General features: G+C 40.4%; 5 protein-coding genes across 9 annotated transcripts; 3 read left to right on the forward strand and 2 right to left on the reverse strand.

Moving 5' to 3' along the window:
* Positions 1 to 534: 534 nt before the first annotated feature.
* wrnip1 (WRN helicase interacting protein 1) lies at positions 535 to 6,354 on the forward strand. 2 transcript variants are annotated; one of them, XM_044134394.1, is made up of 7 exons: positions 535 to 1,226; positions 1,879 to 2,073; positions 2,330 to 2,568; positions 3,045 to 3,268; positions 4,708 to 4,863; positions 5,421 to 5,483; positions 5,581 to 6,254. In XM_044134394.1, the coding sequence occupies exons 1-7, from the start codon at positions 615 to 617 to the stop codon at positions 5,640 to 5,642; spliced, it is 1,551 nt and encodes a 516-aa protein (XP_043990329.1). In that variant the 5' UTR covers positions 535 to 614; the 3' UTR covers positions 5,643 to 6,254. The 2 variants fall into 2 exon arrangements, with proteins under 2 accessions (XP_043990329.1, XP_043990328.1); XM_044134393.1 differs by having other exon boundaries at positions 536 to 1,226; positions 5,421 to 5,500; positions 5,581 to 6,354.
* On the reverse strand, positions 6,234 to 8,444 carry LOC122841250 (chymotrypsin-like elastase family member 3B). Its single transcript, XM_044134395.1, has 8 exons — positions 8,365 to 8,444; positions 8,129 to 8,217; positions 7,820 to 7,902; positions 7,431 to 7,556; positions 6,993 to 7,129; positions 6,722 to 6,864; positions 6,483 to 6,635; positions 6,234 to 6,307 (listed from the first exon to the last, which is right to left on the reverse strand). The coding sequence occupies exons 1-8, from the start codon at positions 8,402 to 8,404 to the stop codon at positions 6,290 to 6,292; spliced, it is 789 nt and encodes a 262-aa protein (XP_043990330.1). The 5' UTR covers positions 8,405 to 8,444; the 3' UTR covers positions 6,234 to 6,289.
* Positions 8,445 to 9,078: 634 nt separating this feature from the next.
* Positions 9,079 to 16,876, forward strand: dhx30 (DEAH (Asp-Glu-Ala-His) box helicase 30). Its single transcript, XM_044134397.1, has 19 exons — positions 9,079 to 9,308; positions 9,526 to 9,662; positions 9,761 to 9,871; positions 10,286 to 10,537; positions 10,625 to 10,774; positions 10,857 to 11,009; positions 11,288 to 11,755; positions 11,990 to 12,370; positions 12,459 to 12,534; positions 12,630 to 12,734; positions 12,834 to 13,009; positions 13,098 to 13,304; positions 13,398 to 13,479; positions 13,573 to 13,766; positions 14,216 to 14,375; positions 14,476 to 14,633; positions 14,999 to 15,102; positions 15,190 to 15,329; positions 16,273 to 16,876. The coding sequence occupies exons 1-19, from the start codon at positions 9,137 to 9,139 to the stop codon at positions 16,524 to 16,526; spliced, it is 3,480 nt and encodes a 1,159-aa protein (XP_043990332.1). The 5' UTR covers positions 9,079 to 9,136; the 3' UTR covers positions 16,527 to 16,876.
* A 7-nt stretch (positions 16,877 to 16,883) lies between these two features.
* On the reverse strand, positions 16,884 to 24,312 carry LOC122841253 (alanine aminotransferase 2-like). Its single transcript, XM_044134400.1, has 12 exons — positions 22,787 to 24,312; positions 20,113 to 20,202; positions 19,920 to 20,009; positions 19,730 to 19,838; positions 19,324 to 19,457; positions 18,995 to 19,238; positions 18,817 to 18,896; positions 18,610 to 18,746; positions 17,590 to 17,761; positions 17,359 to 17,514; positions 17,142 to 17,254; positions 16,884 to 17,024 (listed from the first exon to the last, which is right to left on the reverse strand). Exons 1-12 carry the CDS (start codon positions 22,829 to 22,831, stop codon positions 16,934 to 16,936), a joined length of 1,461 nt encoding a protein of 486 aa, XP_043990335.1. The 5' UTR covers positions 22,832 to 24,312; the 3' UTR covers positions 16,884 to 16,933.
* On the forward strand, positions 22,244 to 27,154 carry LOC122841254 (ranBP-type and C3HC4-type zinc finger-containing protein 1-like). Of its 4 annotated transcripts, none has more exons than XM_044134404.1 (9): positions 22,244 to 22,754; positions 24,324 to 24,498; positions 24,880 to 24,969; positions 25,051 to 25,192; positions 25,274 to 25,364; positions 25,447 to 25,732; positions 26,018 to 26,103; positions 26,227 to 26,334; positions 26,419 to 27,154. In XM_044134404.1, the coding sequence occupies exons 1-9, from the start codon at positions 22,491 to 22,493 to the stop codon at positions 26,467 to 26,469; spliced, it is 1,293 nt and encodes a 430-aa protein (XP_043990339.1). In that variant the 5' UTR covers positions 22,244 to 22,490; the 3' UTR covers positions 26,470 to 27,154. The 4 variants fall into 4 exon arrangements, with proteins under 4 accessions (XP_043990339.1, XP_043990338.1, XP_043990337.1 ...); XM_044134403.1 differs by having other exon boundaries at positions 22,247 to 22,754; positions 26,015 to 26,103; XM_044134402.1 differs by having other exon boundaries at positions 22,248 to 22,754; positions 26,018 to 26,118.
* Positions 27,155 to 27,367: the final 213 nt, after the last annotated feature.

Raw genomic sequence — 27,367 nt, forward strand, 5'->3', positions numbered from 1 at the left:
TTTTAAAATGCCACCTGTGGCTTTTAAAGATCAATTTAAAATCTTCCTCAGGCTTCCAGGATGGAGATATACAAATCAAATGTTTGAAGTAATGTCCCAACTACTTATGCCTTTAATGATGAACTGCGTGTCTCATTAATGTGCAGTTTGAATTTGTCAAGAAAGTCAATAAGAGCTATGGCAGTTACAACATGGTGAACTAAGATAGACACAAAGCTTATATGAACACTGCAATAAGTGTGATTTTGAGATTGTTTTGTCTGCTTGAAGACAAAGGGTTTTTTTATTTGTTTTTATATGGACAATTTTGCTTGAAATGAAATATAACATAATATAATATGAAGGAAATTAAATCCTTAAAAATAAAATTAAATAAAGCAGATTTCTTATACGTCATTCACTACAGACAGTATCTTGCTTATATTTGAGTTTATATATTCAGAGAAAAATAGGGTGCGCACCATTTGTCACCCGGTGTAAGTTAGCCTTCACAGCAATTACCAACATAACAAAGGCGGTTAATTTACGACTGCCGTCTAGTCTCATGCCGTTTCGTCATCATCCCTACGTACCCACTGTTTTGGTCACGTGAACTACAATTCGCGGGAACCAACATGGCGGACGAGACAAATTCGAACTCAGTTCAATGTCCTGTTTGTTTCAAAGACTTCACACCTGGGACAATTAACGGACACCTGGACACATGTTTGTTGAGCAGCGCTGCTGACAGTCCGTCCACCGCTGTTGAGAGTGGCCCTCCAGTGAAGAAAGTGCGCGTTTCGGAACCTGTCAACGACTCTGTTTCATCCTCCTCCTCCGCCATGCCTGGGACGCAATCCTCTTCGTCGGTTTTCTCACTGTTTCAAGCCAACAAGGGCAAACTTGACGCTCAGTCTGACAGAAGTGCTATGTTTACGGGCAAACGAAGTCCCGTCAGTGCTTTGAGTAAGGGAACTAAACGTATTCTGACTGAGGCTGTGTCGGGATCAGCAGGGATAGAGACTCCATGTGTGCCAAATAGCGAAGCCGAGAAGAACATTAATCATTTACCTGCACGGACCTTGTTGTCATTAAACAAACCTCTGGCGGAGGTTCTGAGACCGAACACGCTGGAGGATTACTTTGGCCAGAACAAAGTTGTAGGCCAGCAAACTCTCATCCGGTCGCTTCTGGAATCTCAGGAGATCCCTTCTCTTATTCTCTGGGGTCCACCGGGATGTGGAAAGGTGTGCAGGTGATAGCGATAGGATACATTTAAACTGATGCAACACCCAGTATCTCATACAATTATTCTGTCTCTTTCATCCTGTAGAAAGTAAATCACTAACCTTAGGGACAAAAAAGGAAAATCAAATCTTTGCTCCATTTGGTATTAAAGTTGGCCAACATCTCTATCTCTTGGGATGGAACTGTTCTTCAATCACCAAATCAATCAAATCAATTTGTTTAATTGCACAACTATATCAATGTGCAATATCTCAATGTTTTTTCTAATATAGTGCAGCTCTAATAACACAAACCAACTACTACTTTCCTCTAACTCCGGCAATAAAAGATAAATTATATATATTTTGCATTGCAATTGATGAGCTTAGCCGATTGTTATTCTAAATGGATGTGAGTAGGCTTTAATTTTAGTGTTTGCTAATAATTCAATACCATTTCTATTAGCGTATCTCTGTTTACATTTTCAATTAACTTTCCTTTGAAAAAAAATCACAAATTTATATGTAAAAATATAATTAAATATATAGATTTTGCAAATGATAAAATTGTGAATAAATGCTCTTCTAATAAACACCTTGGTTTCATTTGATGTTTCCAGTTTTGTCATCTCCTGTGTTTTTTCTTGACTTGCTTTATTTCTTTTTTCTTCAGACAACCCTAGCCCACATTATTGCCAGCACGAGTAAAAGGAAAGGATCGGCTCGTTTTGTCACGCTGTCGGCCACCAGTGCATCCGTCAACGAAGTCCGAGAGGTGATCAAGCAGGCACAGAATGAGCTCAGGCTGTGCAAGAGAAAGACTATCCTATTCATTGATGAAATTCACCGCTTCAACAAATCCCAACAGGTAGAATAACTACAACAAAGTAGTTTTAGTTTCATAGAAACAATATGGGTCCAAACAATGAGCCCTGTGGGACTCCACACTAAATAAATCTATTTGCTCTCTGATATTCTATTATTAAATTGTTCGAATTTCTAAAAACTGCTCTGCCACTTACAAACTGTTGGTTATCAAATGTATAAATCAGGTGCAAACTACTTCAGGATTCATATTTTCCATTTCTCTTAACTTCTGTCTCGCTTTTTGTTTGTATGACCAGGACACCTTCCTGCCTCATGTGGAGTGTGGTACCATCACTCTGATTGGAGCCACCACTGAGAATCCATCCTTCCAGGTGAACGCTGCTTTGCTGAGTAGATGCAGGGTGCTGGTACTGGAGAAGCTGTCAGTTGAGGCAATGGGCTCAATTTTGAACAGGGCGGTGGCCGCACTTGGTATTCAAGTCCAAGGACAAGATCCAACAAATTCCTCTTATCGAGACAAGACCAGTAGCTATGAGTAAGTGCTATCTTAAAGTTAATGCTTATTTAGATCAGTTTGTCTTTTTTTTTTTTTCCCGTGGATTTTCTATATCATTCAAAATGATTTAATATTTTTAGAAAACACATAGGTTGTCGTGGTATTTAAAGGTATTGGTGGAGAGGAATTTTCTCTTTAATGGATGAAAGTCTCTCCTAATAACTTTCTCTTTGCTAGCAGAGCTTGCTTTAAATTTGTCATTTTCTGTTGAATACTTTCAATTTTCAAGATGTCCGCATCCCACTCTAATTGGCTTCAGATTAATTTTAGAGGAATGTAGCACTGTCTGTGCTTATAATTGTAATATTTTTTTTACATCTCAGCCAAATTAAACTACTTTGAACTGCTTTAGTTTAGAAAAGAGCTTTCATTGCAACAATCATATAGTGAAATATCTGTTATTTAAAGTCTGTCATATTCTGATGCTTTATATATTTTCTGTATTCTTGTATTAGACCTACTATATACATAGAGCAGAAAGCCTTGGACACCATAGCCTACCTCTGTGATGGTGACGCAAGAACTGGACTCAATAGTCTCCAGCTGGCTGTTCAAGCGCAGATGAAATCCGCACAACCGAACCAGTCAACACCACACGGATTTCCTCAAGAGATCGTGGTGACAGAGGACCATATCAAGGAGGGTCTCCAGAGGTCCCACATCCTCTATGATAAAGCAGGTGAGCTCGTACCTGCTTACTGTTGGTGTCACTGGAGAAAAAACGAGGGTCTTTGCTCCAAGTATCAAACTTTTTGTTATTCCTTCTTGCATTTAGAAAGGTCCGCTTTAAATTTAGAGTTTGCATTTATAAACAGTACACCTAGAGCAATTATCTATTTAATTAGGACACATATTGATTACATCATATTAACAGATAACCATGCAGTTTAGCATTGTAAGTAGTGTTTTACAGCAATTTTATGCTCTTTGGCAAAGAAATGTTGCTGACTGTTATGCTATCTTCTTTTGCTTATTTATTACATTTCAGAAAGATTTTTGCAATTGACCTCAAATATTTTTACGCTTGGCCTTCACACATTTTGCCAATATTTCTAGGATATTATGTTATATTTAATGTTTTATGATAATTACAAATATTTATTCTCAAACATAGAAAACATAAAATTTGTTGACTTACTGTGAATCTTTGATTTACATTTGAAATTACATTTTAAGAAATGAATAGAGGATTAATAAATTAGCAATGAATTATAAAAATGTTTAATGTTTTATTAGCAGTGAAATGAGTGAAATTTAGCTACTTTACAAGTCACAGATTTGAAAAATAAAAATGGCAGTGGTTCAAGAAAAAACAGATGGATATTTAAACTTGATACATGTAACAATGTTTTGTTTAGCCAAGGAGTCCTGTCATGTTACAGGACTCCTGTAACATGACAGGAGTCCTGTATGAAAACATACCTCTGTATGTTTTCATACAGAGGTATGAAAACATCCAAATGTTTTCATACCTCTGTCAGGTTTAGGTTTGCAGTAATCTTTTAGTTTGACCAATTTTTCTTAAATTGAAAGTAATATTGACATTTTAGAGTGGCTCAGCCAGAGTCAATACTAGAATTAAAAATAATTGTGGACTTATCTGGGATACTTGTGTGATCTTTATGAGCCTTTTATAGAAATGTGTCCTATTGCAGGAGCTAAAGCAGTCACAAGCAAATAAAGCTTTGAGGCCACCTTTTTGTGTGTGTGTTGTTTTTTTGGCCTTATACTTGACATTATTATTAATATTTATGAGGACATCAGTGCCCTTTACGCGTTATAATTATATAACGTTGCAGAGTCCAGCTCTTGCCATGCTGTGTTGTATAATTTGGCTCTTTTAATACCTGGCAGCTAACTAATGCAGAGATTAGTCGTTCCCCATGTCCTCAAAATCCCCATAGCATCTATCATGCTATTTATTAATAGATGAGGTATTGAAAATCCTCAGATTGTAGAAGTTGCTACTCCAACCATTTACATATCACATCTCATCACTCGTTCGTCCTCCATGTTGACCTTTGATATTCAGCTATGTGAAGGACTTGCTGTTCCTTGCTTCACAGGGTGAGGCAACTTGTGTTAATGTGTTAATATGTGTGTGTAATTTCTTCATAGGTGAGGAGCATTACAACTGTATCTCAGCGTTGCATAAGTCCATGAGAGGCTCCCATGAGAATGCCTCCCTCTACTGGCTGGGCCGCATGCTGGAGGGTGGTGAGGATCCGCTCTACGTGGCCCGCAGGCTGGTCCGCTTCGCCAGCGAGGATGTTGGTAGGTCATTTTATTTATAGCATTATCTTCAATCAGCCTCTTCCATTGGTTTGCCCGTCCATCTTTTTATTCATTCATCCAATGTTTTATTTACCTGTTTGTCCAATTGGCTATTTGCCTTTTTGCCTATCCATCCATCTTTCCTCATCCATCTTGTTTGTCCAATCGTCCACCTTTTGAGTCTATGCCACTTTTCTTTAATCCATCTGTTCTTAGATTTTCCTGATCATATATTCAAAACGTGACCTGTAGAACTAGTTGCTGTAAATTCGCCATAAAATTTAGTTTTAAAACAAAACGGCTAAAAAGGGTGAAATCTCTGGAAGTATGAATTTGGAAAAGTTCCGAAACATCTAGAAAAAGTAAAGGAGTCCCTCCAAAGTGATTTTCCACAGTTTCTGATCCCCAATAGCTAATGTCTTTTTTTAATTATTCATTTTATTAACATCAATATTCTTAATATTTGGTGTGGGGTTTTTTATGCCTCTATTTCTGCTCTTTCCATTTTTTTAAAAGTGCTCTGTTAATAAAATGTCTCCCTGCTTTTTATCCTCCAGGTTTGGCCGACCCCTCCGCTCTCACTCAGGCTGTGTCCGCCTTTCAAGCCTGTCACTTCATTGGTATGCCTGAATGTGAGGTAGGCTTGCCTTACCATCATAGATTGTTTTGTAATTTTCTGCCTTTCCTACAAAGATTATGTGTATCATTTTCTTTCAGGTAATCCTTGCTCAGTGTGCCGTCTACCTTGCACGAGCTCCCAAGTCTATAGAGATCTATAAGGCCTATGGCAATGTAAAAGCATGTCTGAGAAATCACAAAGGTCCCCTTCCTCCTGTCCCCCTGCACCTGCGCAATGCACCCACCAGGTTGATGAAACAGCTGGGCTATGCTAAAGGCTACAAGTACAACCCGGAATTTAGAGGCCCGGTAGAACAGCAGTACCTGCCTGAGGAGCTCCGGGGTGTTGACTTCTTCACCTGGACACCATCAAACCCTTGAGTGTTTGAGTTAATCAGCATATTGAGAAGCTAAAAACCAAATCTACACAGCTTTGTACTCCAAGAGCTTGTTTGCAACCATGTAAAATATCTCCTGAAGGTTTATGGATTGTTTTTTTTCTCTACCCTGATTATTTCAAAATAGTTAAGTCAGACTAGATTCTCAAATGAAACCACATTTTCCTATTATTACTACATTTCTCTGTACACAAGAAATTGAGTAATGTCACTCTTAGAGGGTTTACAGATTATGCTTTTATGTATTCTTACCTAGTTTTTCACCTATGTTTAATAAGAGTTAATACTGCAATTTAATGGATATTATATATCTTGTATAATAAGTTTAAGTTTTCAGTGATGAACACAATAAAATAAAAAGTTAACCAAACTGTTTATTGCTTTGCATTGCACCACCGTTGAAGGTTTCCTCAGTTTTGGGCCATTGTCTGTAAGAAAATGCAGCATAATTAAATACATTACTGTGAAAGTAAAACAATTTTCTGTTTTGGCTTTGTGTCACTCTTAAATGTCAACAGATCAGACAAAACTAATCTCAGTATAACAGTTACCATTTTTAAATGGTAACTTAAAAATTTAAGGTAAAACTTCTGATTCCCTCACCTCGCTGATCCAAGGGATGAAAGAAGCCACCCGCGTAAAGACGGTGGGCTTTTTAGGAGTATTACATCCACGACCATCAACGAAGCTCGTCACTCCTTCCACATACCATCTGTTGTCTCGGCCTTTGCAGTTTAGAGGGCCTCCAGAGTCGCCCTGCAGGTTTCAGGCAGTTTGTTATTCAACTTCTAGGTGGGCTGTGTTACATGAACACAACATTAAATTCTCTGGCTGTTTCTCACATGGCATGCCGATTTGTTGTCTCCTCCTGCACAAACCATTGTCGTCTTCGCTGAGCTACCCCACCAGTCGCTTTGACTGCAGACGCTGTGATCCACCACAGGAAGCAGCGCCTGCTGTAGTCTAGTTGCTCGGGGTCCACCGGCTGCAGAGAAAATGACTCCCTCATTGTAAACACTGACAACATGAATAGTGCTAAAAATAAATAAATAAAAAAAACATGATTAGAACCATGTCATATTTTAAACAGTCCAAGTGAACCGCAGATCTTACAGTAAAGTCGACCCCAGCCTGTGATGTAACAGGGCTGGTTGTGGGTCAGAGTGGAGCTGTGCTCTGGCAGGCAGGCAGGCTTAACTTTGTCATTGAGGTCAGCACTTTTCTCCAGTTTGAGGAGGGCAATGTCATTCCTACAGAACAAGAACCAAACTATTTAAATGTCTCATTTTTGTGGGTTCCATCACAGGTCAGAAAAGCTATAGATTTATTGACATTTCAACGTGTCTTTAGCAAATTACAGCTCTGGTGAATTACATCATTATTCCCTACTGATGTGATTTCTTAAACCCAACCAGATATTCTTATAACTATGAGTTCTCTGTGAACTATTGAAATATATATCATTGAGTTCTTATTTTCTAAGAACTTTGGTAATTTTCCAAAGTTCTTAGAAAATAATCATTCCTCTAAGCTTTGTATTGTTGAACATACCCACAAGACACACAGTTATCATTCCATTTGGGATGAATGAACATTTTTGCCACCATGATGGACTGTTCAGGTCCCTCTTCCTTGTCCATATCATGCTCAGCAAGAACCACCCTGTATGTGTGGAATCTGGATTGGAAACAAAAATGTTGTTCATACTTTCCAAAGTAGAAGATTAGAAAGCGCCCTGATTTATGTAGAGAACATACTTTCACAAAGGCAAAAAGTAACCTTCTCGAGGGGGGTTCTTGAAATTGGATAAACTTAAACTGCTGCCTATTTTGTTTATTTCATTATTTGGTGAATAAAAAACAGTCAGAAAATTGACAGAACATTTCAAAATAGCCAGTAAACTCTGGCAAATGCCGCAAAAAAAAAAAAAAAACTCTCACGTAATGCAGTGTGCAGCTGTCAAGACCCAGTCTGGAGCAATAAGTGTTCCTCCACAAGTGGGGTAAAAAGATTCCAACGAAACCTAAAGGGTTAAATAAAATGAAAAACATTATGCTAACATTTGTAGCACATTTCTATTACAGATGACAACAGTGGTACAATCCATGTCTAAACACAGTATGCCCAAACAGATTGGATTAAAGATTAAGTACTAAAATCATATTAATGAGTAGAAAAAGAAACAATTCATGTTTGCACATTACTTTTGTGTATGTCATGATTTGTTTTCCCCCTCTTCACTCACTCACCTGCCACGGCCAGCTGTACAGACGAGCCTCTTCCCCATTTACTACTCGGCTGGTGTTGGGCCAGTAACTGGGCACCCCACACCCAGACACTAAAGCAGTGAGAGGCAAATTAAGGCAAAGTTTAAAATTTTATCATAAGTTAAGGTTAAATCCCATTTTGATCCAATTCAAGACTAAAAGCTAGCTTCACACAATTTTTTGGAATCAGAATAATCTCATCTTAACTTTGAAATTACCAGATGTGACAACCAGCAGGAAAACCAGTCCCAGTTCCATCTCTTTCTTTTTTCTTCAAAGAAAAGTGACTTATCAAGCAGCACTGTTCATGGGAATGAGTCCAGACAAGACCAGACAAACCCACCCTGGGAGTTTTCCTTCTATTCTGCAGGTGGCTGGACTAATGTTTACCATTAAACTGCATACACTATGCAGCTTGACACATAGGTTTTCAAAGCTTAGATATTTGGGGTTTTCCTTAATCTTACACTACTATGTGATTTTAATGACTGACCATTTAGAAATTTGCAAGACCCTGTAATAAAAATATGAAACACGTATAAGTTTAATGTTTAAATTGTCCTTCATGTATACAAACTGGGATATTTTATATATATATATATATATATATATATATATATATATATATTTATTTTCACCTGCAACATATATACCCATCTTAGAAAAATTTACATTTCCAAAGCTTAATACTAAACCGCTGCTCTGCTCCAATAGAGTGGCAGTGGCACTCTTCACTCTTAGTGAATGGCAATAAAGTTTACGAATAATTATTCTCATTAATCTTGACCTTTTACCGCTGGAGATTGGCACCAGCACCCCTGGCGACCTCAGTATAGGGATAAGTGTGTTAGAAAATGGATAGAAGGACAATTTCTGAGTTAAAAGTCCGAAGGAACTGAAGTCTGTAAATCAGTTTTACATCCACCCAGAAGAGGGCGCCACAAACAGCTTTCGTCACTCCAAAGAAACAGAAGAAGAAGTTGTTTAAAGATGGCGCTACACGGTGCCTTACTCGTGAGGCTAAGAGAGCTTTGCAAAGTGGCCAAATGTGCTCATACAGCAGGGAAAACGGCATTTAACTGGAGCGGAGAAATGCGGTGGTATGGGACGAAAGCACAGAAGTTTCACGAGCACAGCGTGTCAAGTTTCAACAGTAAACGAGGTGAGTAAAAAAATGCCGGTTACCTGATAGCGGACCGTCGCAGCAGCTATCAGGGACATCCAGCATAACCTCAAGGACATCCAGCATAAAAAATGTGATAAAAATCATTCCGCTTCTAGTTTTCAGGTCATATTTCAACGTGTGTTGGTTTGGTTAGAGTGCCGAAATACACCGTTAACGTTTCTCTGTGTCATTGCTCATTGTTTTTAATTCTTAGGTAATGGTACTCCAGATCTTTTGAAGGAGTTTCCAGATCCTAAAAGCCTCCTCAACAATACCATTTCCCGGTCACTAGGAGTGAATGATCTGTCCCAGCTCATCCACTACACCTGTACAGAACATGCTGGTGTCAAGGTCAGCTGAAATCCTCTCGACTTCACCCATCATATGCCTCCTGACATATAGAGGTTTTGTGTTTGAGACTTTTGTGTTTTGTAACCATGCTCCTGCAGAAAGCCACTGTCACGCTGCAGTGGCCCAGCAAGATTAAAGAAGAGGGTTATGCTTCCAAGAAAATTGATGCAGAGCGATTTGCGGCTGCTGCAGCCTGCCTCAGACTCAGGGTAAGCTGCTGTTAAAGAAACAAAAGGAGCTGCACAGTGACTTCTAAAACATTTGTACCACTAGATTCTTCTCACTTTACAACTCCAAATCTCAGTGTACATTATTAGGTTTTAGTGTGATTGACACAATGTGAAACATATTTATGGAGTGGAAGTAAAATAAAAGTTTGTTTTTTAAAAAAATCCAAAAATCTGCAATATGTGGTTTGCTCATATTTTGCTGTATAATTTTTGTTGCACTTAGATCTGCATTTATTTTTTTCCGTTTTTAGGGGTGGAGGAGTGGGCTGTAAAACACATTTAACAGCTATATTTATACTAAGATTAAAGCAAAATTTTAATTGGGCATCTGCTGAAGACAATTGGTTGCTGAATAAAAATGGTACCTGTGTTTTTGGGGGTTTTTTACCAAAGGAATTGGGTGTGATTGGTCCTAACAATCAGCTCCCAAAAAGGAGAACTGGCCGGATGAGAGGAGGGCTACATTCCCATCTTTATGATCCTGAAGAGAACTGTCAGACAAACTTTCCCAACTCCAGAGCGGATGAACTGTTCCCTCCTGTGGAAGATGCCTCCAATGTCTCTGAAGCTCTTTCTCTGTTTCCACAACCTAAATCTCTTCTGACCAGAGTGATTCAGGTGGCCACTTCATCCAACAGAGTCAGGGTTGGTCAAAGTTTTTTTTTACGTTTCTACATTCGGAGCTTATTATTTGTATAATGTTCATATCTGAATGCATTTTTTTTCCTACAGGAGTTAATTCATTTCAGAACAGCAGGTGGAAAACTAAAAAAGTGTGAGCTGACTCTACTTTGGCCGGAGAACATGACGTTCAGAGCAACGGCAGGTAGCCGAGTGATGGCAGAGAAAAAGGCTGCTGCACTTGCCTGCATGAAGCTGAAGGTGGGAGGAGACCTGGAGAACTGATGTCCGTTTAGCTGCAAGTCATAATTATGTTAAAATATCTCTCATGCTTTTGGTGCAGGAGCTTGATCTGCTAGATAGAGACAATAATCCACTTACTCATGCAAAGTATCATCGAGAAAAAGTAAAGGAGGCTGGAGAGAGAGAGAGGCGTCCATTCCCACTAGAGATTCCAGAATATTTGGAGCAACACATGAGAGACTACCTAACACAGGTCAGTTCCTTTTCCATATGTCTTGCTTATTTAGATTCAGGCATTAAGAAGGCCAAATGTGTGGACAGTAGCCATGCTAACTAGCCTAAGCATTCACAACAGGTTGGGTGTGGGGAACTAGTTGTAGCAGTTGTTGTCTTCTTCTTTTTTTCTTTTTTTTTCTCCACAGATCATCTGTGTCATATATTGTGAGGACATAATATGGAAATACAACACATTGGTTATGAAAGCTGCATACTGTGGCTCTAATCATTAATGCTGAGTCATCTTCCTCACAGTACCCAGTTACAACAGAAGTACAGAAACTATGGGAGGACGAAGAGGCAAGAGGACAACAGACGGTGAACGAGGAGGAAGAGGACGAAGAAGACTATGTTGCGGATGCTATCACCGGTAGGCCCTACAGGCCTATGTCCAAACATCAGGCTCAGTGCCTTAGTCACCACCTACAGGAGGCATGGGAAAGGGCAAACCCTGGACTCAGCGTGGAGCTGCCTGTCGACGCTCACCGACAGCGCGTGGTCTCCGCCGTGCGCTCCTCCAGGGTGGTTGTGATTGCTGGCGAGACGGGATGTGGCAAGACGACGCGGATCCCACGCTTTCTGCTGGAGGAACAAGTGAGAGACGGTGAGGGCGCAGACTGCAACGTCCTCGTCACACAGCCTCGTCGGATCAGTGCTGTGTCTGTAGCTCATCGAGTCGCCCACGAGATGGGGCCCCATCTGAAACATCATGTCGGATACCAGGTAAAGGGTTTTTTTTTCTTGCTTAATAAATTTGTTTTTTTTAATTTGTTACAGAAAATTATGTAATTTGGGACTGGGTAATACTTAAAGTTCTCACAAAAATTTCAGAAACATGTCATACCTCTATATCGTTCCCCTTCACAATTATGTACGGTAGTTTTTTTTAGAAATTGCTGTAGGGAGAGGAAACTAGTGTAATATCCAACACTGACGCAATAATTCCTCTGTGCATAGGTGAGACTTGAGAGCCGCCCTCCTGAGAACAGCGGGGGGTCCATGCTCTTCCTCACTGTGGGCGTCCTACTGAAGAAGCTGCAGTCCAACCCAACCCTGACAGGAATCAGTCATGTCGTTGTGGACGAGGTCCATGAGCGAGATGTAAACACAGACCTGCTGCTGGCGTTGCTGCGCTCGAGCTTGGACGAGAACCCTGACCTGCGAGTTGTTCTCATGAGCGCCACAGGGGACAACCAGAGGCTGGCAGAGTACTTTGGAGGCTGCCCTATCGTAAAGGTCCCAGGATTCATGCACCCTGTGAAGGACAGGTACCTGGAGGATGTGATGCAGGAGATGGGACGCTCGGCTAAGATCCAAAACAGGGTGGAGTTAAGCAAGGTGAAATTTTGCAGATCTGGGAGCTTCACATTTACATTTTTTTTTTGTCTTTTTCTTTAAAAATGTTTATCTGATTTTGTTCGAGGAGGGGTGGGACGAGGCCGCACCAGATCTGGACTTGGTAGCTGATGTAATTGAGCACATTGACAGACATGGAGAGCCAGGTAACTAATGCATACTTTCATGCAACAATTCTGTTTTGTGTTTCATATCTTTGCTTCACAGACGTATTTTTACGTTGTTTCCCTTTCTTCTGCAGGTGCGGTGCTGTGTTTCCTCCCTGGGTGGCAGGACATCAAGATAGTTCAACAAAAACTGGAGGAGAAACCACACTTTTCACCAGGCTCACAAATGATCGTGCCATGTAAGACTGAACACATTGATGGACATGTTTTGGTGTTTGGGGGGTTATTGGTAACTTTAAAATGGCTTTTCTTTTTTTTCTTTCTTTTTTTATTTGTAGTGCACTCAAGCTTATCAGTCGCTGACCAGCAGATGGTGTTCCAACGTCCCCAAGCTGGACAGAGGAAAATTGTGCTCACCACCAACATAGCAGAGACCTCCATTACAATAGATGATATAGTTCATGTGGTGGATACAGGAACTCACAAGGAACAGAATTATGACCAGCGGACAAAGGTTGTTTTTTTTTATGCGTTTGTTTCATGTTGGAATTCTGAGATCAAAATCATTTTTCTTGATAAAACTAAACCATTTTTTTCTGCAGGTTTCTTGTCTAGACACAGTTTGGATATCTCGCTCTAACGTCACACAAAGAAAAGGGAGAGCAGGACGTTGTCAGCCAGGGCAGGCGTACCACCTGTTCCCAAGGAAACAGCTGGAAGCCATGACGCTCTTTCCTGTTCCTGAAATCCTGCGCACACCACTGGAGAGTTTAGTATTGCAGGCTAAAATCCACAGTCCAAATTGCAAGGTACCGTACTTTAGATGTTTCTTTGCTATCTTTTTACCATTTTTTTGTGATGACCATTAAAAAAAATATTTTATAAATGGTGTTTATGAACAGGCTGTTGACTTCCTGTCCCAAGTACTGGACAGTCCAGAGCCACAAGCTGTGAGAGATGCTGTCCAAAACCTCCAAGATATCGGTGAGGGACTCGGATCCACCTAAACATCTGCTGTGACATTGATGTTCAAATTCATATCTAAACAACACATTTACATCATTTGATTTGTGGCAGGGGTCCTGGACAAGACGGAAACCCTGACCCCTTTAGGAGAGCGTGTTGCCTGCATGTCATGTGACCCACGGCTGGGCAAAGTCCTCATCCTGAGTACCATGTTCCGGTGTGTTCTGCCCCTGTTGTCTGTAGCTGCCTGCCTCACCAAAGACCCATTCCACAACAGCCTGCAGAACAGAACTCTTGTGAATAAGGTGAGTTTTGTTTTTAATAAATGTATTATTTTATTTTTGTTGTGAAAGTTGTTGTTTTTTTTTTTTACTTTAATGTAAAAATAGTAACAAAGGTAATTATAAATTGTGACGATGCATCACTGGATCTCAGTTTTATATTGTTTAGATGCTCAATTTTCCATGTTTACAAAAAGCAAAATGTTTCATAATATTTAAATCCTTCAGTAGCAGCTTTGAAGAAACCCATCATAATAAGTCTGTTAACCATAACTGTAATGGGGACTGTACTTGGATCTAATAATGCAAATATTGATGATTTGTTAGTACACCTAAGTTCTGAGTGCTTGTGTGTATTTTTCAAGTCTGTTAATAAAGACAAAATATGCTCAGCAAATCTTTTTTTAAAGAAAACCAGAGAATTTTGGGGAAATGATTATTATGACTTAACTAATTGTGTTTTGTTTGTCTAGGCCAAAGAGGAACTGAGCGGCTCCAGCTATAGTGACTATCTGGTGTTCAGTCGAGCGATTCTGGGCTGGAGGAAAGTCCAGCATGAGGGGAACAGAGAGAACAGAGAAGACTATTTGGACAGATACACTCTGTCTAGAGGCAGTCTCCGATTTATCAATGGTTTGTCTGAGCCACTCGCATTCAGATTAGTCTTTTCCAGATTTTTTGGAATAAAGTTTCACTTCGACATAAATCCTGCTCTTGTTTCATCCCGTGGCAGGTCTCATCTCCCAGTTCAGTGACAACCTGCAGGAGGCGGAGCTGGTTTCCCGTGCCAGTGAGTGCCAGCGGCAGACTTCTATCTACAATGAGCACAGCAACCAGGACGAGCTGCTGAAGGCCGTACTGGTGGCTGGGTTGTACCCCAACCTCATTCAGGTATGCAATTCTGCATACTGGCTTTTGTTAGTGCTTCTATACAATTGCTATATGATAAATAATCCTGCAATTGGAAAAATTTTGGGTTTGATTCCAGTTCTGTCAAATAGCAATGTGCCTTTGTCACAAAGCACTTAATGCCATGTTGCCTAGCAATCTGTGTGAAAGTATAAAAGAACTTAAGAGGTTGGTCTGATTGGAAAAAGCAACAAGTAAGTTTAGTCTATTTCACTTTCATACTGTGCTTGGCTCAATATTTCCAAGTAAAAGATATTTAAATGATAGACTGTTCTGCTCTCAATGAACATTATGTAGCATACATTCTGGCTCAACCTAATATCACCAGCTTTTTTTTTTCCCTAAAGGTAAAGAAAGGCATTGTTACCAAAGGGGGGCGCTTTCGTCCCAAAAATCTCGCTCTGCGGTCACTCAGCGGTCCGGTGCTGCTCCACCGCTCCTCAGTGAACAGGTTTGATCATGTTCAGACCTTTTCCCCAACAGAATGACACGGAGTGGGATAATAGTCATGTTCACTTTGTCTCTGTTTCTGTTGCAGAGGCAAAGAGGATCTCCCCAGTCGGTGGCTGACCTTTTTCAGTGCGGTCAAGTCTAACGGGAATGTTTTCATCAGGGACTCTTCAGCGGTTCACCCCCTTGCCCTGCTGCTGCTCACTGACTGTGACATTTCAGAGACAGGTAATGTTTGTCGCGGTGCATGTAGCGAGCACGACCGTTTGGAGGTGACTGTTGCAATACTTTTTCTCCTTAATACATTTTAGACTTGAAGAGAATTTCTTATTTAATTGTTTGGCAAAGGGTGTGTGCGATTTGGAAAATGAAACCTTCATGCCAGTTCCTTAAAGTCTTATCCAAGTGTGGCAAAATTGTTGGAATAAAATCTCCCTTATTCATTTTTCTTGAAAGCTCAAATAAAATGTATTGTCATGCCAACAGAACTAATATTATGGAAATTACTTTTATAAATTGAATAATCTTCAATCTTTTCTATACGGATTCTGCAAACTCAACTCTTCTATTAATTTCACATTTACAACTACATTAAAAACTTCAGCTGTTCACCTTAAATTTCTTCTAAGGTTTTTGCTCTTCCATTAAATCACTTTTATACTCTGTCTTGAACTAGTGTACTAAGGGAAAGCTTTTTCACAGGAAATGCAGTTTTTCTGGTTGTGTTTTAAAGATGGTTGATATCCACAGATTAAAAATGTTTCCTCACCTTCTAAAATCTGCAAGAACTTTTAAACAAATCTGTTTGCAAGTCACACATACAGGTGCGTCTCAATACATTAGATTTGTAATACGTTTATATTAGACAGTGAAATTCACAAAGAGATGCACACATTGATTAACAGATTATCCCTATGCCTTTATTTGTTAATTATGATTTTCTACTGACCGCTTATAAAATAGCGACATTTAGAATTTCTAATAGAGAAATGTTGGTTTAATGAAATATGTTTAAATGTCATTTTTAAATATAATGAATGAGGCTTACCAGAATGCATCTTACAAGATGCATAAATGTTATAATATAATAAATGTTTTTTCTTAGGTCTCAAAAAGGTGATCTTATTTCACACTTGAACTAAAGTTTTCATCTTTTTTCCTGCTGTTTCAGTAAACGGCGACATGGTGGAGGTATCTTTTCCTGGCCGCTCTCTGGTGCGCTGCGAGGTCCCAGTTCAGACATGGGATCTTCTCTGGGAGCTTCGCACCTCCATTCAGACTATGCTCTACCGCAACTTCAACAATCCCAGCAACGCTAACGTTTCTCAAGATGGAAAACTCATATCCTTACTTGTAGAGCTGCTGAACAGTACAGAGTCAAACCCTTTTGTTGAGATGTCTGGCACAGAAAGTGAAGTAGATTAAAAACTAAATATTTTCTGCATGTGAGGATTGACTCCATGGCAAATTTTGAAATCATGAAGCGTATTTTATTTCGAAAGCACTTTTGTGAAAATGATGATCGCAACAAATTCAAATCCTCTGAAAATTGTGTGCTGCTTTTTTCTTTTTTTTAATAAATGTTTAACTCAATCACTCCTATCCATACGATGATAGGAAAATCCAGTTTTGACCTTTTTCTTTGTATTCCAAATGTTTCATTTCTTTCTAAAGGAATGCGGGGTAGGATTTTACTCTAATGAGTAAGAACGGGTCATTGAAATTGTGAACATTGTCAAGTTTATTAAAACAATAAAATGGCTTGCCAGTATAAAGTCGTGAGTTTTGTTATTTTTACTGACTGCCATGTCAGAAGAGACTTTTTTCTGTTTTCATGAAAACTCCTTCATAAACTGTTTGTGAAAGGTGCTCAAGCGTTTCAGTATTTCTTCCATGGTGTCTGTGGGGGTCATGATGCAAAATCTGCAAAGACAAGTGGGAGTGTTGAATACCTGTGCTGCGTGACGTTAACTTTGATCATTTTATGTTCATTTAAAATGGCTAATTATTTCGTCAAACATTCAAGAATTTGAGTCTCACCTGATGTGGTAGGTGCCCTCCTTTTGTCCGTATTCAGTCCCAGGACTAAACAACACTCCTGCCTCCTCCAGAAGTCTCATGCAGTAAAATGTGTCTGGTTGCAGTCCAGCCTCCTGAAACATCCAAATAAATCCGCTCTCATAACAAAACACACAAGAACCTTTGGCAGTATATTATGAGTTGCATTATATTGCTCAATGTGCATTTATTCTGAAACCTTGGCTCTCTCAATGGCTTTGGGTTGAAGAAACACTCTTGGGAATGCAAATGCTCCTCCTTCCAGCGATTGGCAGCTAAAACTAGGGATGCTGTTGATGACTTCTTCCACCCTCCTCACGTTTTCAGCTAACGAGGCCCTGATGTGCTGCGTCTCCTGCACAATGAAGATCATGCCGACAGCTTAAACTGTTAGTATCCCCAGTTGTTATGGTAAATAAAAATGTCTCACCTTCAAATAGAGAGGGTATGAGGGGTCTCCTGGTTGTGGAGGATTCACCATCACATCCAAGGCAATCTGTCCCAGAACGGGACAGGTGTTGGTGGAGAATAGCTTGTGGATGTACTTCATTACGGCAGGGTCAAGGTTCACAAGCTCAACGTACCCAGCACGTAGACCACACCTAATACAACAGACTTATATGGAGTGCTTAAAAATCACCAATAAATCTCTACCTCTTAAGTTTTTTTTTTTTTTTTCCATATGACCTGCAAAAAATATATGTTGAATGGATGAGGAGATTTGTGTGAGGTAAAGGTGTGCCACTAACTTAAATGTAATAGTTTATGCATTTCTTACTAATCTAAATTGATAGTCTACCTATTCCTCTTCACAAGTTTTTGGCAGCATGAATTAGTGATGAGCTGCAATTTCATTGTAAACAAATGTGTCTGAAGTTTGAGTGGAGCATAGGGGGTCTGTTTGGTATCAATGTGGTTCATACTTAAGCTGTCCGTATGGCAGAGGTGTAAACCATGGACAAAAATATTTCTAGCTCTTGGGATTTTTAAATGAATGATAAATGACTTCCTGTTTGTCCAAACCTTAAATCATCATCTTGCTCTTAGATTGGATCAGAAAACTCCAAATAATATGGTCTGATCAATCTAAGACAAGTGTTGTCACAAGCTCGCAGTTGAACAGTCCATGGGAGCCTTGGTGTGGCTCTGGGTCATTTTGCCCCCTTCAATTTTTAACCAATTTCAAACCTACACATTGTTTGTTCATCTATATGTCAACAAAATAAAAACTTGCGTCTCACTCCAAAAGAGGAAACATTTGTAACTTGTCATATAAAGAGGAAATGCAGGTTAAAAGGTTATTTTTTAAGTTTTTATTTTCTTTATATTCTTGACCCACTTACTACTAATGGTAATACTTATATGCGTCAGTACTTTCATTTCTCTTTAAGTTGAGCTTTTGTGTTGGGTAAAAGGGCACATGTGTCAGATGGTGTGATTGCATACTCACTCTCCCATGAGGCCTTTCGAGGCCGTGTGGAAGGACGCTAGTTCCACTGTGTCTGACAGAGGAGCCCCAATCTCAGCCAGAACTCTTTTATAAGAGACAAATTCACTTTCCTTCCCATAAACACAGTCCTGATACACCTGAGGAGGAAGAAGTTGCATTGCACAGGTCCAGTATTTGAATATTTTGCAAAACTCTTGATTCACTAACCTCATCGGCTAGAAGAAAAAGCTTCTTCTCTGCAGCAAAACGGATCACCTCTTGCATGCATTTCCTGCTTTGAACATAACCTGCACACACGAAATTAAATGAAAAAAAAAAATTATATTTGTTTCAAATCCAGTGACAGGACACACAAATCATATTGATACTGCCTAGATTTTGCTACCGGCTGGGTTTCCAGGGTTGATAATATACAGAGCAACCGGGTTGCAAACTCCCTTTGCAGATTCCAAAGCTCGCTGCAGCTCCTCCACTTCCAGCGCCCAGCTCCGCTCCTCCCTGAGGTAATAGGGAACCGCCACCGCTCCCAGCGCCGTTAGGGATATAATAGTGGTGGAGTGGCACGGCACTGGGATCAGCACTCCAGTTCTGGGTGAGGCCTCGGAATTCACCAAGACCTTTAAAATGTTCTGGAGAGCCCAGTAGATGACAAGCTGTGCTAACCAGGTTACCAACAGAAGGAAGAGGCAGAATGAATTGAGTTGGTGCTGTTACCGTGAGTGCCCACTGTGAGCCTGGGGTGATGTAAATGTTTTTAGGGTGACATGGAACCCCTCCATCCCGTCTCACAATGTATTCGGAGACGCTCTGAACTATTTGTGGTATTCCTGCTATGTCAGAGTAAGAACCTGGAGACGTGACAAAAGTTCTTTCAAATTCACAGAAATCACATATTAACATTTTTTTCAGATTCTTCTTGGTGGCGATATGTAAGCTTTCATCTTTTCTGTTATGTTTCTGTCATAAGACTGACCTAATAGACAAACTCTCCACAATTATTATCATTACTGGCACCTTTAACCACATATTATCTCCTTAAATAAGTAGTACAATTTACTTTCTTCATGATTTTGTCTTCAAATATAGTGAATCTCATACTGGACAAATGCACAAGTCTTACCGACACTCCCTCCAGCACATGTTCTCAGCAGCCGCTGAGCCCTCTCCTTGACATCCCCCATCAGCTTGTCTCCATCCATAAGCTGAGGGTAGAGACAAGCTGCAAGAACCTATAAGAGAGGACAGCTAACAGTTATTTGGACAAAACAAGGGAATAAGTGTGTAAACCTTGGTTCTAAGTTGTCTCATACCTGTCTTACAAAAGAAAGAGGTTTCACACCTGCCCTGTGTGGGTCACCCCAGGAGACATCGATCACCTCTCTGTAGGACTTTCTTACTCCCTGTGAATTGAAACATAAAAAAAATTAAAACAGAAAGACGATGAATATTTTTTATTGTTTTTTTCCATTCACGTATCGCAAATGTATAGTTTCTACGTTTTACCTGTCTGAGCTCCTCCTTGATCTGGTTGGTTCGCCTGCACAAAACGAAGTACTCCATCTGTTTCATATTTCTTACATTTGAGCTGATCTCCTGCCGGACAGACATGTCTGTGATTTTTTCCTCTCTGACCAGATGCTGACCAACACAGTCTGAGCAGGACGGCTCCTTATGTCCCGCTCAGACTTAATGGAAGTGAAAATATACTTCTTGTTAAAATGTAGCAATTGGTGTTAGATTAACATGATGACCTGCTTTTAGCTGCGGCTGTTTTGTTAGATAATCTACAGAAACATCAGCTGATGTGAGAAACATTCATTTTCTTTGTAATTTGTTAACTATGGATTCTGATCTGGAATGGCAACACGAATCAGTAACATATTTTTCACAACCTTCTTGCTTTGATCTTTTTATCTGATTGTTCAATGTTTCCTAATGTAAATATGGAAGATTACATTTCACAACATCAAGAACGGAATGAGGATATGTTGAATTTCTGTACTTTAATGCCTGACCTTAAGCAGTTAAAAGAGCATACCACTCTGTTAATCAGTTATAGCATTTACTTAAGCATACTAGCAGTGGAAAGATATTATAAATTTCTCATATATAAAAAATTAACTCATGACCCAATTCATAAGTAAAACATTATGTATGCTTCTGCAAATTATATAGTGGTAGTCAGAAGGCCTGATGGCGAAGGTGCAGTCAGACTGCTTCAGGGCAGACACCATCATCAGTGTGTGAATGTATTTGTGAATGCGTGAATGATTGAATGTAATGTGAAACCCTTTGGGGTCCTTTGCTCTAGATAAAACGCTGTACAAGTAGAGGACACTTGCCATGTTGAACAAAACGTTGTGTGTAAATAAGCAATTAATAAATACAAAATGAAATTACCCACTAAGGAATTACTACTCTTTTCTGGTAGTTAACAGAACACTTCTTTATAAATGTAGTGATCCAAAGACTATAAATTGCATGTCTGACAACTTTTACACAGACATAAATGTATTTATTAATTACTGCACAACAAGTTAAAATATCACAAAAAAGTTAATTATGTTAGGAATTTGATATAAAAAGTGAAAAGTGATATAGGTTAAGAGCAATGGATTTCTAGCACGTTTCTGGCTATTTTTGATTGAACTCGATAAGAATATATATATGTTGTGATCTATCTATATATATATATATATATATATATATATATATATATATATATATATATATATATATATATATATATATATATATATATATATATACATACATACATACATACATACATACATACATACATACATACATACATACATATATATATATATATATATATATATATATATATATATATATATATATATATATATGGAGAATGACCGAGCTAAGATCCTGTGGGACTTCCAGATCCAGACAGACAAAATGGTGAGGGCGAACCAACCAGACATAGTCGTGGTGGATAAACAACAGAGGAAAGCCGTTGTGGTGGATGTGGCAATACCAAGTGACTGCAACATCAGGAAAAAGGAGCATGAGAAACTAGAGAAATACCAGGGCCTAAGGGAGGAACTGGAGAGGGCCTGGAAGGTGAAGACCACAGTGGTGCCTGTGGTCATCGGGACCCTCGGGGCAGTCACCCCCAAACTGGAACAGTGGCTACAACAGATCCCAGGAACAACATCAGACATCTCAGTCCAGAAATGTGCAGTCCTAGGCACAGCCAAGATACTGCGCAGAACCCTCAAGCTCCCAGGCCTCTGGTAGAGGACCCGAGCTAAGAGGAAGAAGAATCACCACCCGCGGTGGGTGAGAAGGGATTTTTTATATATATATATATATATATATATATATATATATATATATATATATATATATATATATATATATATATATATATATATATATATATATATATATATATATATATATATATATATATATATATATATATATATATATATATATATATATGTTATACTATACTATCCAAGTTTCCTCAAATTCTTTATAACGTGATGACTATGGGCAGGGACACTCTCCTGTTGCTCATATGAATACTGAAATCACTCTGCTGTTGTATTACACAGTTATATGAAGAAGATGCTCGGGATTCTTTTTATTTTACATCATATTCAGATTGGCGACTCTGTTTCTCCCCGGACGTAAATAACAGTCGTGCTGTTCTTCTTCCTGTTTTGTTTTTCTTTCGCTCCCCTTCTGCTCGGTTCTATAGAAATGGAAGAATCTGCAAAGCAGATACACAACCACAGTCTACCCGTGAACATACCACGTCTCTTTAAACCGGGCCGAACCGTATAGACCCTACGGCAGGAGCAGGCAGAAGCAAAGACCCTTCCTCCGGTCCCGGTGTCCGAAACATGGCACTCAGCTCGGGGAGCTGGGCTCTCCCAGCCCCGGTACCTGCCTCGTCCCAGCAGCCTGCGTGCAGCGGCCCCAGCCCGGCTGCATGCTGCAGCACTGTCCTGATGTCAGTCCGCGTCTCGGTGTCCCACTCCGGGATCAGACCCCTGTGCCTACCTGGGGCAGGCAGCGACTCTCTGCGGCTGCAGCTCAGCATGGACCCGAACCTGGCCGGAGAGTTCCGCCTGGCACTGCGAGATACGAGCGGAAACCGCAGTGTGGTGAGGTTCCATCTGCATACTCGTTTGTTTACCTGCAGCGCTGTTGTTAAACGCTCAGATGTTGAGGAAGCGCCCATGTTCCTGCATCTTTACATCCCTCACAGCAGTGTTGGCCTGGACAGTGTAGGCCATCTTGAGCAGTTCAGAAGCGGATTCGATATTTGATCTGCTTTTACAACTACTACTAAGGAGATTGCTTCTCTTCCATTTGGAATTCGAAAGCAATTCAAATCCACTATATGCAGGCTGAGCTGTACGTTACCCACCACATTTTGAGATGTTGCACAATAACTCTCATCACTGCATTATCTTTTGAGCACTTTTGGAATCTACCCTTCAATTTACCAACATACAGAATGTCAGTCGTATCTTTTGAATTACTGCTGCTGCCAGCTATGAAATGTGCCGCTCTCCTGCTTTCATTAACATGAAGTACTCCTACATTACTTCTTTTTGTTTCTTTTTGGTGTATCTGCTCTGTCTTCTCAAAGCCCCAGTCGGTCCGGCCTCGTACTGAACCAGGTTCTACTGAAGGTTTCCTCCTGTTAACGGGAATTTTCCTCTCCACTGTCGCTCCATGCATGCTTGGTGTGATGGATTGTTGTGAATTTAATGACACAGTGCAAGCAAATCAACGACTCGTTGTAATCTGCCGGATTTCCTTAGACAGAAAACTTTTAAAACTAATTTAAATAATAAACTGAGCTTACTGGACCGTGTGATAACCAAGATCAACTAGAAAGTATGTGTAATTTAGTTGAAATGACTTAACAAAGTGCCCTGAAAATACATTTGTTGTGAATTGGCGCTATATAAATAAACCTAATTGAATTGAAAATTGAATTCTGCTTACCAGGTTTTGTTATTTGTGCATCGCTGACCCCAGATAGCTTCGGTCAGATAAATTTGGCTTTCTCTGTACACATAGTAGAAATGCGTATTTCAGCCAGCTGATTGGTAGTTATATCACATTCAGAAAAACCTTTTACACTTTTCTCAAAAAAGGACATTAAATCACAGAATCTGCAAATCTGCTTTTCATCTCTGAGTAAGACGTTTTCCCCACCAACAATTGAGACGCTTTCTGATTTGCATGGCTTTACTTTGATCCCCGCTTCTTTTTAGATCATCTATAACTTTTTTTTTCCTCAGTCATTTCAAAGAAGTTATGGACCTCTTCTCTCTCTCTCTGGCTGTGGCCTTATGTTCCCTAAAGAGCTGCAGTGAACGAGTGTAAACGGATTATGTTGAAAGAGTAATCTTTGGGGATTTACACAATTTCTGGCAGATTCTAAAGGGGGTACTTTCTTTTTTCTTGTGTAAACTGCAAAGTGTACTCTTCCCCCTACCAGGTTGAACTGTGCTTTTTTAAAAGTTCATGTTAACTTATGCTCAAATGTGAGTATGAATGAAAGAAAAGTTAATTTGTTCGATCATCCACTCTAATATGCATCCACAAATAATCTGCTCAATCCAGACCAGAGTTCTTTTTAGTTTTGATCTCACATTTAACTTACCTAAACTCATTTGTTAAAGCCGTTTTGTCACAGCATGTGTTCTTACCTTCAGTTCATTGCAGAGTTTGACCTGCGCTCGGTGCAATACGAGGTCAAATCCTCTCGCTGCCATGAGATGCGCCTCGCTGCTTCACCTCACGACTGCATCCGCTTCAACTTCCGCTGCGACCGCGAGGCCGAGGCTTGGTCCACCGTGGTGATATCGTCACTTAGAGAGGCGCACAGAGGTCAGTTTGAACAAAACTCCCGATTTTAAAAGAAATATAATTTTCTTTATAACCTCAACATTTCTGTTGAACATGCTGGAAGATTACTATAGAGCAAAATTATTCATCCCTGTTGAACTTTATTACCGATAGGTAGAAATCTATAAATTAGAATGTCATTAAAAATATGTTATTTAAATAAAACATTTATTGTTTTCAAAATAGATTTTTCAGCTATTTTATCTTTTGAAATATATCTGTCTGATTTCCTCTCAGAAACTAATTTTACTTGAATGACAATAAATCAGGAAACCTCTGAATAATTGCGGGCTGAACTGTATGTTCACCACCACATATTGAGATGTTATAGAGCGTCTCCTCTCGCCGTCTTCCTTCTGACAGTGGCAAACATAAACGCCTGTGAGTCGGACGGGAAACACGACTCTGAAGCAGCGGTGGATCAGAGGAGCTCGGCCTCTCTGACGCTCTGTGGTGAGTCTGTCGCTCTGCGACTCGCAGTGTCCGTCGCTCGCAGCGGGCTCTGGAAACGTCACCTTGTCTCGTGATTTTCAGAGGAGCTGTGCTCGGAGCTCTCCAAAGTGATCGAAGCAGGCGACATTCAGGCTGCCTCCCAGCACGCGTCCGCACTGGCTCGACAAAAAGCGATGCTGACGATCCAGCTGTCCCAGAAAAACTACACAGATGGAGAAATCAGGTCAGAATTAAAGCGGGTAGGCTTTCGACCCAGTCCCTTTCACTTATATTTGACTTATGCCGTGATCCGTGTTCATTCCAGTTTATCCGTGGTGGTGGAAGATGCCTCTTCTTCTTGCTGCGTCACAGTTGTAGTCTTTCCCTACATGTCTGTAGCTACACTCAAACAACAGGTGAGAAAACCGTGAAATTGGTGAAACAGCAAAACTTCTGGTGGCTTTTATTCGGAAAACTTCCACGGCTGTGCTTCTCCAGGTCTTTCTAGAGTATGGCTTCCATCCCCGTGTGCAGCGCTGGGTGATCGGTCAGTGCCTGTGCTCTGATCCGCGGTCACTGGCTTCCTACGGAGTTCAGAAAGACGGCGATACAGCATATCTATACCTGATCTCTGCCAGACAAGCTCGCATTACACGGCAGCTGTTCCAGCATGACCTGGAGAACTCCCTGATGGCTTCGGCGCTGCCCCCCGGGAGCAGCCTCACATCCCATGTCTGGAGGGGTTACAGCACTCTGCCCTCCAAGCTTCCCCACAACAACCAGGGTGAGTGCAATAAAAGTCACCTTTTCCTAATTTGGTCTTCTATTGTATTTCACTAATGACTTGTTGCAAAATTCTTGTTTGTGAAAACAAATTAGACTGAAAATTTCAGATTTTTTTTGATGAGAGCTAATTAAAAAAACCTCTCCCTTACACACGCAAGCCAGCTTGGAGAGTTTGTTCAGGATGTTTGCGTATGCTTGTCATATTATTCTAGGCTAGTTCTTCAGATAGCCGTCTTTCATCTTTTCAAGTTTCCGATTATTTCTGTCAATCCACTTTCAGCAGAAACAGGTGGAGGGAATAACAAAGCAGGAGACATCAAAGACGTCCTGGATTTTGAGAAGCTGCAGCTGAACGATCACTCCAACAAGGCCAGTAAGACGCAGGTATCTGAGCCGTGTGGTGTTTTGAATAGACCACGGATGGAGCAAACCAAAGAGTTTGGCTTCACGATGGAGGAATCGAAAATATTCAAACTTTTTTTCAACTTGCAGCAGACAGAGTGGGCCTGTCCTTCGTGCACTTTCATCAACAAGCCGTCTCGCCCGGGCTGCGAGATCTGTGCCACCGCCAGACCCGATGTGCAGAGCTGCGTCCAGCAGGTACTCCCACACATCTGAGTCCCGTTGAATCAGTCTGACCGGCCGCCCTCACACAGTCACCTCCTGTCTCCATCTCTCCCCAAGGAGAAAGGACGGAGAGAGGATCGCAGAGAGTCTGGTTTGAGCCGCAGCTGACTGCCCGTCATCGCCGCCTGGATTGTGTTTCTCGCTCACTTCCACACACACATACACACGCCAAGAGTGAGCAGTTTAGATCTGAAGCACACCTGTTGGCAAAATACTCACAGAGGGAGAACAAAGTGCACTGATCACCATCTGACTGGAGCGAGGCGGCGCCACTCGATCCGCCGACAGAGAGTTTCGTCTGTTTAAATATGGACGCCATGACATGACTGTGACGTACATTTTATTTGATCAGACATCTTCGCTATTTGTTTTAGAGTGGGGGTCTGTGTGTGTGTGTGCGCGCGTGTGTGTGGCGCAAGCAGCCTGATATTTATTTTAGCAGAGAAAGGAAGTGAGGTTGTTTCTTTGCATCCAGTTGCAGCCGAAAAACGAGGGGACGTCGCGTGCAGCGTCCCCCCCAGATGCGGAGAGGGCAGAGATGATGCTGATAATCTATTAATCTGTCACCTGCAGCAGGATGGCAGATTAATGCCAAAACATTGTTGGAAAGGAGAGGCAAAAAGCATGCGCCATGTACAGGGTTGTATTTAGTGTAATATTTTTACTAAAATGCATTAACAATGTGATGTAAATTTCAAATAGTGGTTTAATTGTACTTGATTTCCTCTGAGTTGTGAAAGCGAGGAAAGATCCACTCACAGTGCATAATCTATATATAAAAGAAGGAATCTGCCAGAGTGTCTGTCTGTTCTTTGCCGTTTCCTGCAAGCATCTTCACAGTTCCTCCGACACAAAGAAATGTCATTTAAGATTCAAACTGCAGAGCTTGTCTATGAATAAAACTATATTTTAGTTAGTTTCCGCTGTCATACATATTTTGTATTTGTTGTATAACAAAATTACTATGAAAACATTTATTATCTCCATATGCAAAAAAAAAAAAAAG

Source organism: Gambusia affinis, linkage group LG12, assembly GCF_019740435.1.
Source record: "Gambusia affinis linkage group LG12, SWU_Gaff_1.0, whole genome shotgun sequence".
Classification (NCBI taxonomy): domain Eukaryota; kingdom Metazoa; phylum Chordata; class Actinopteri; order Cyprinodontiformes; family Poeciliidae; genus Gambusia; species Gambusia affinis.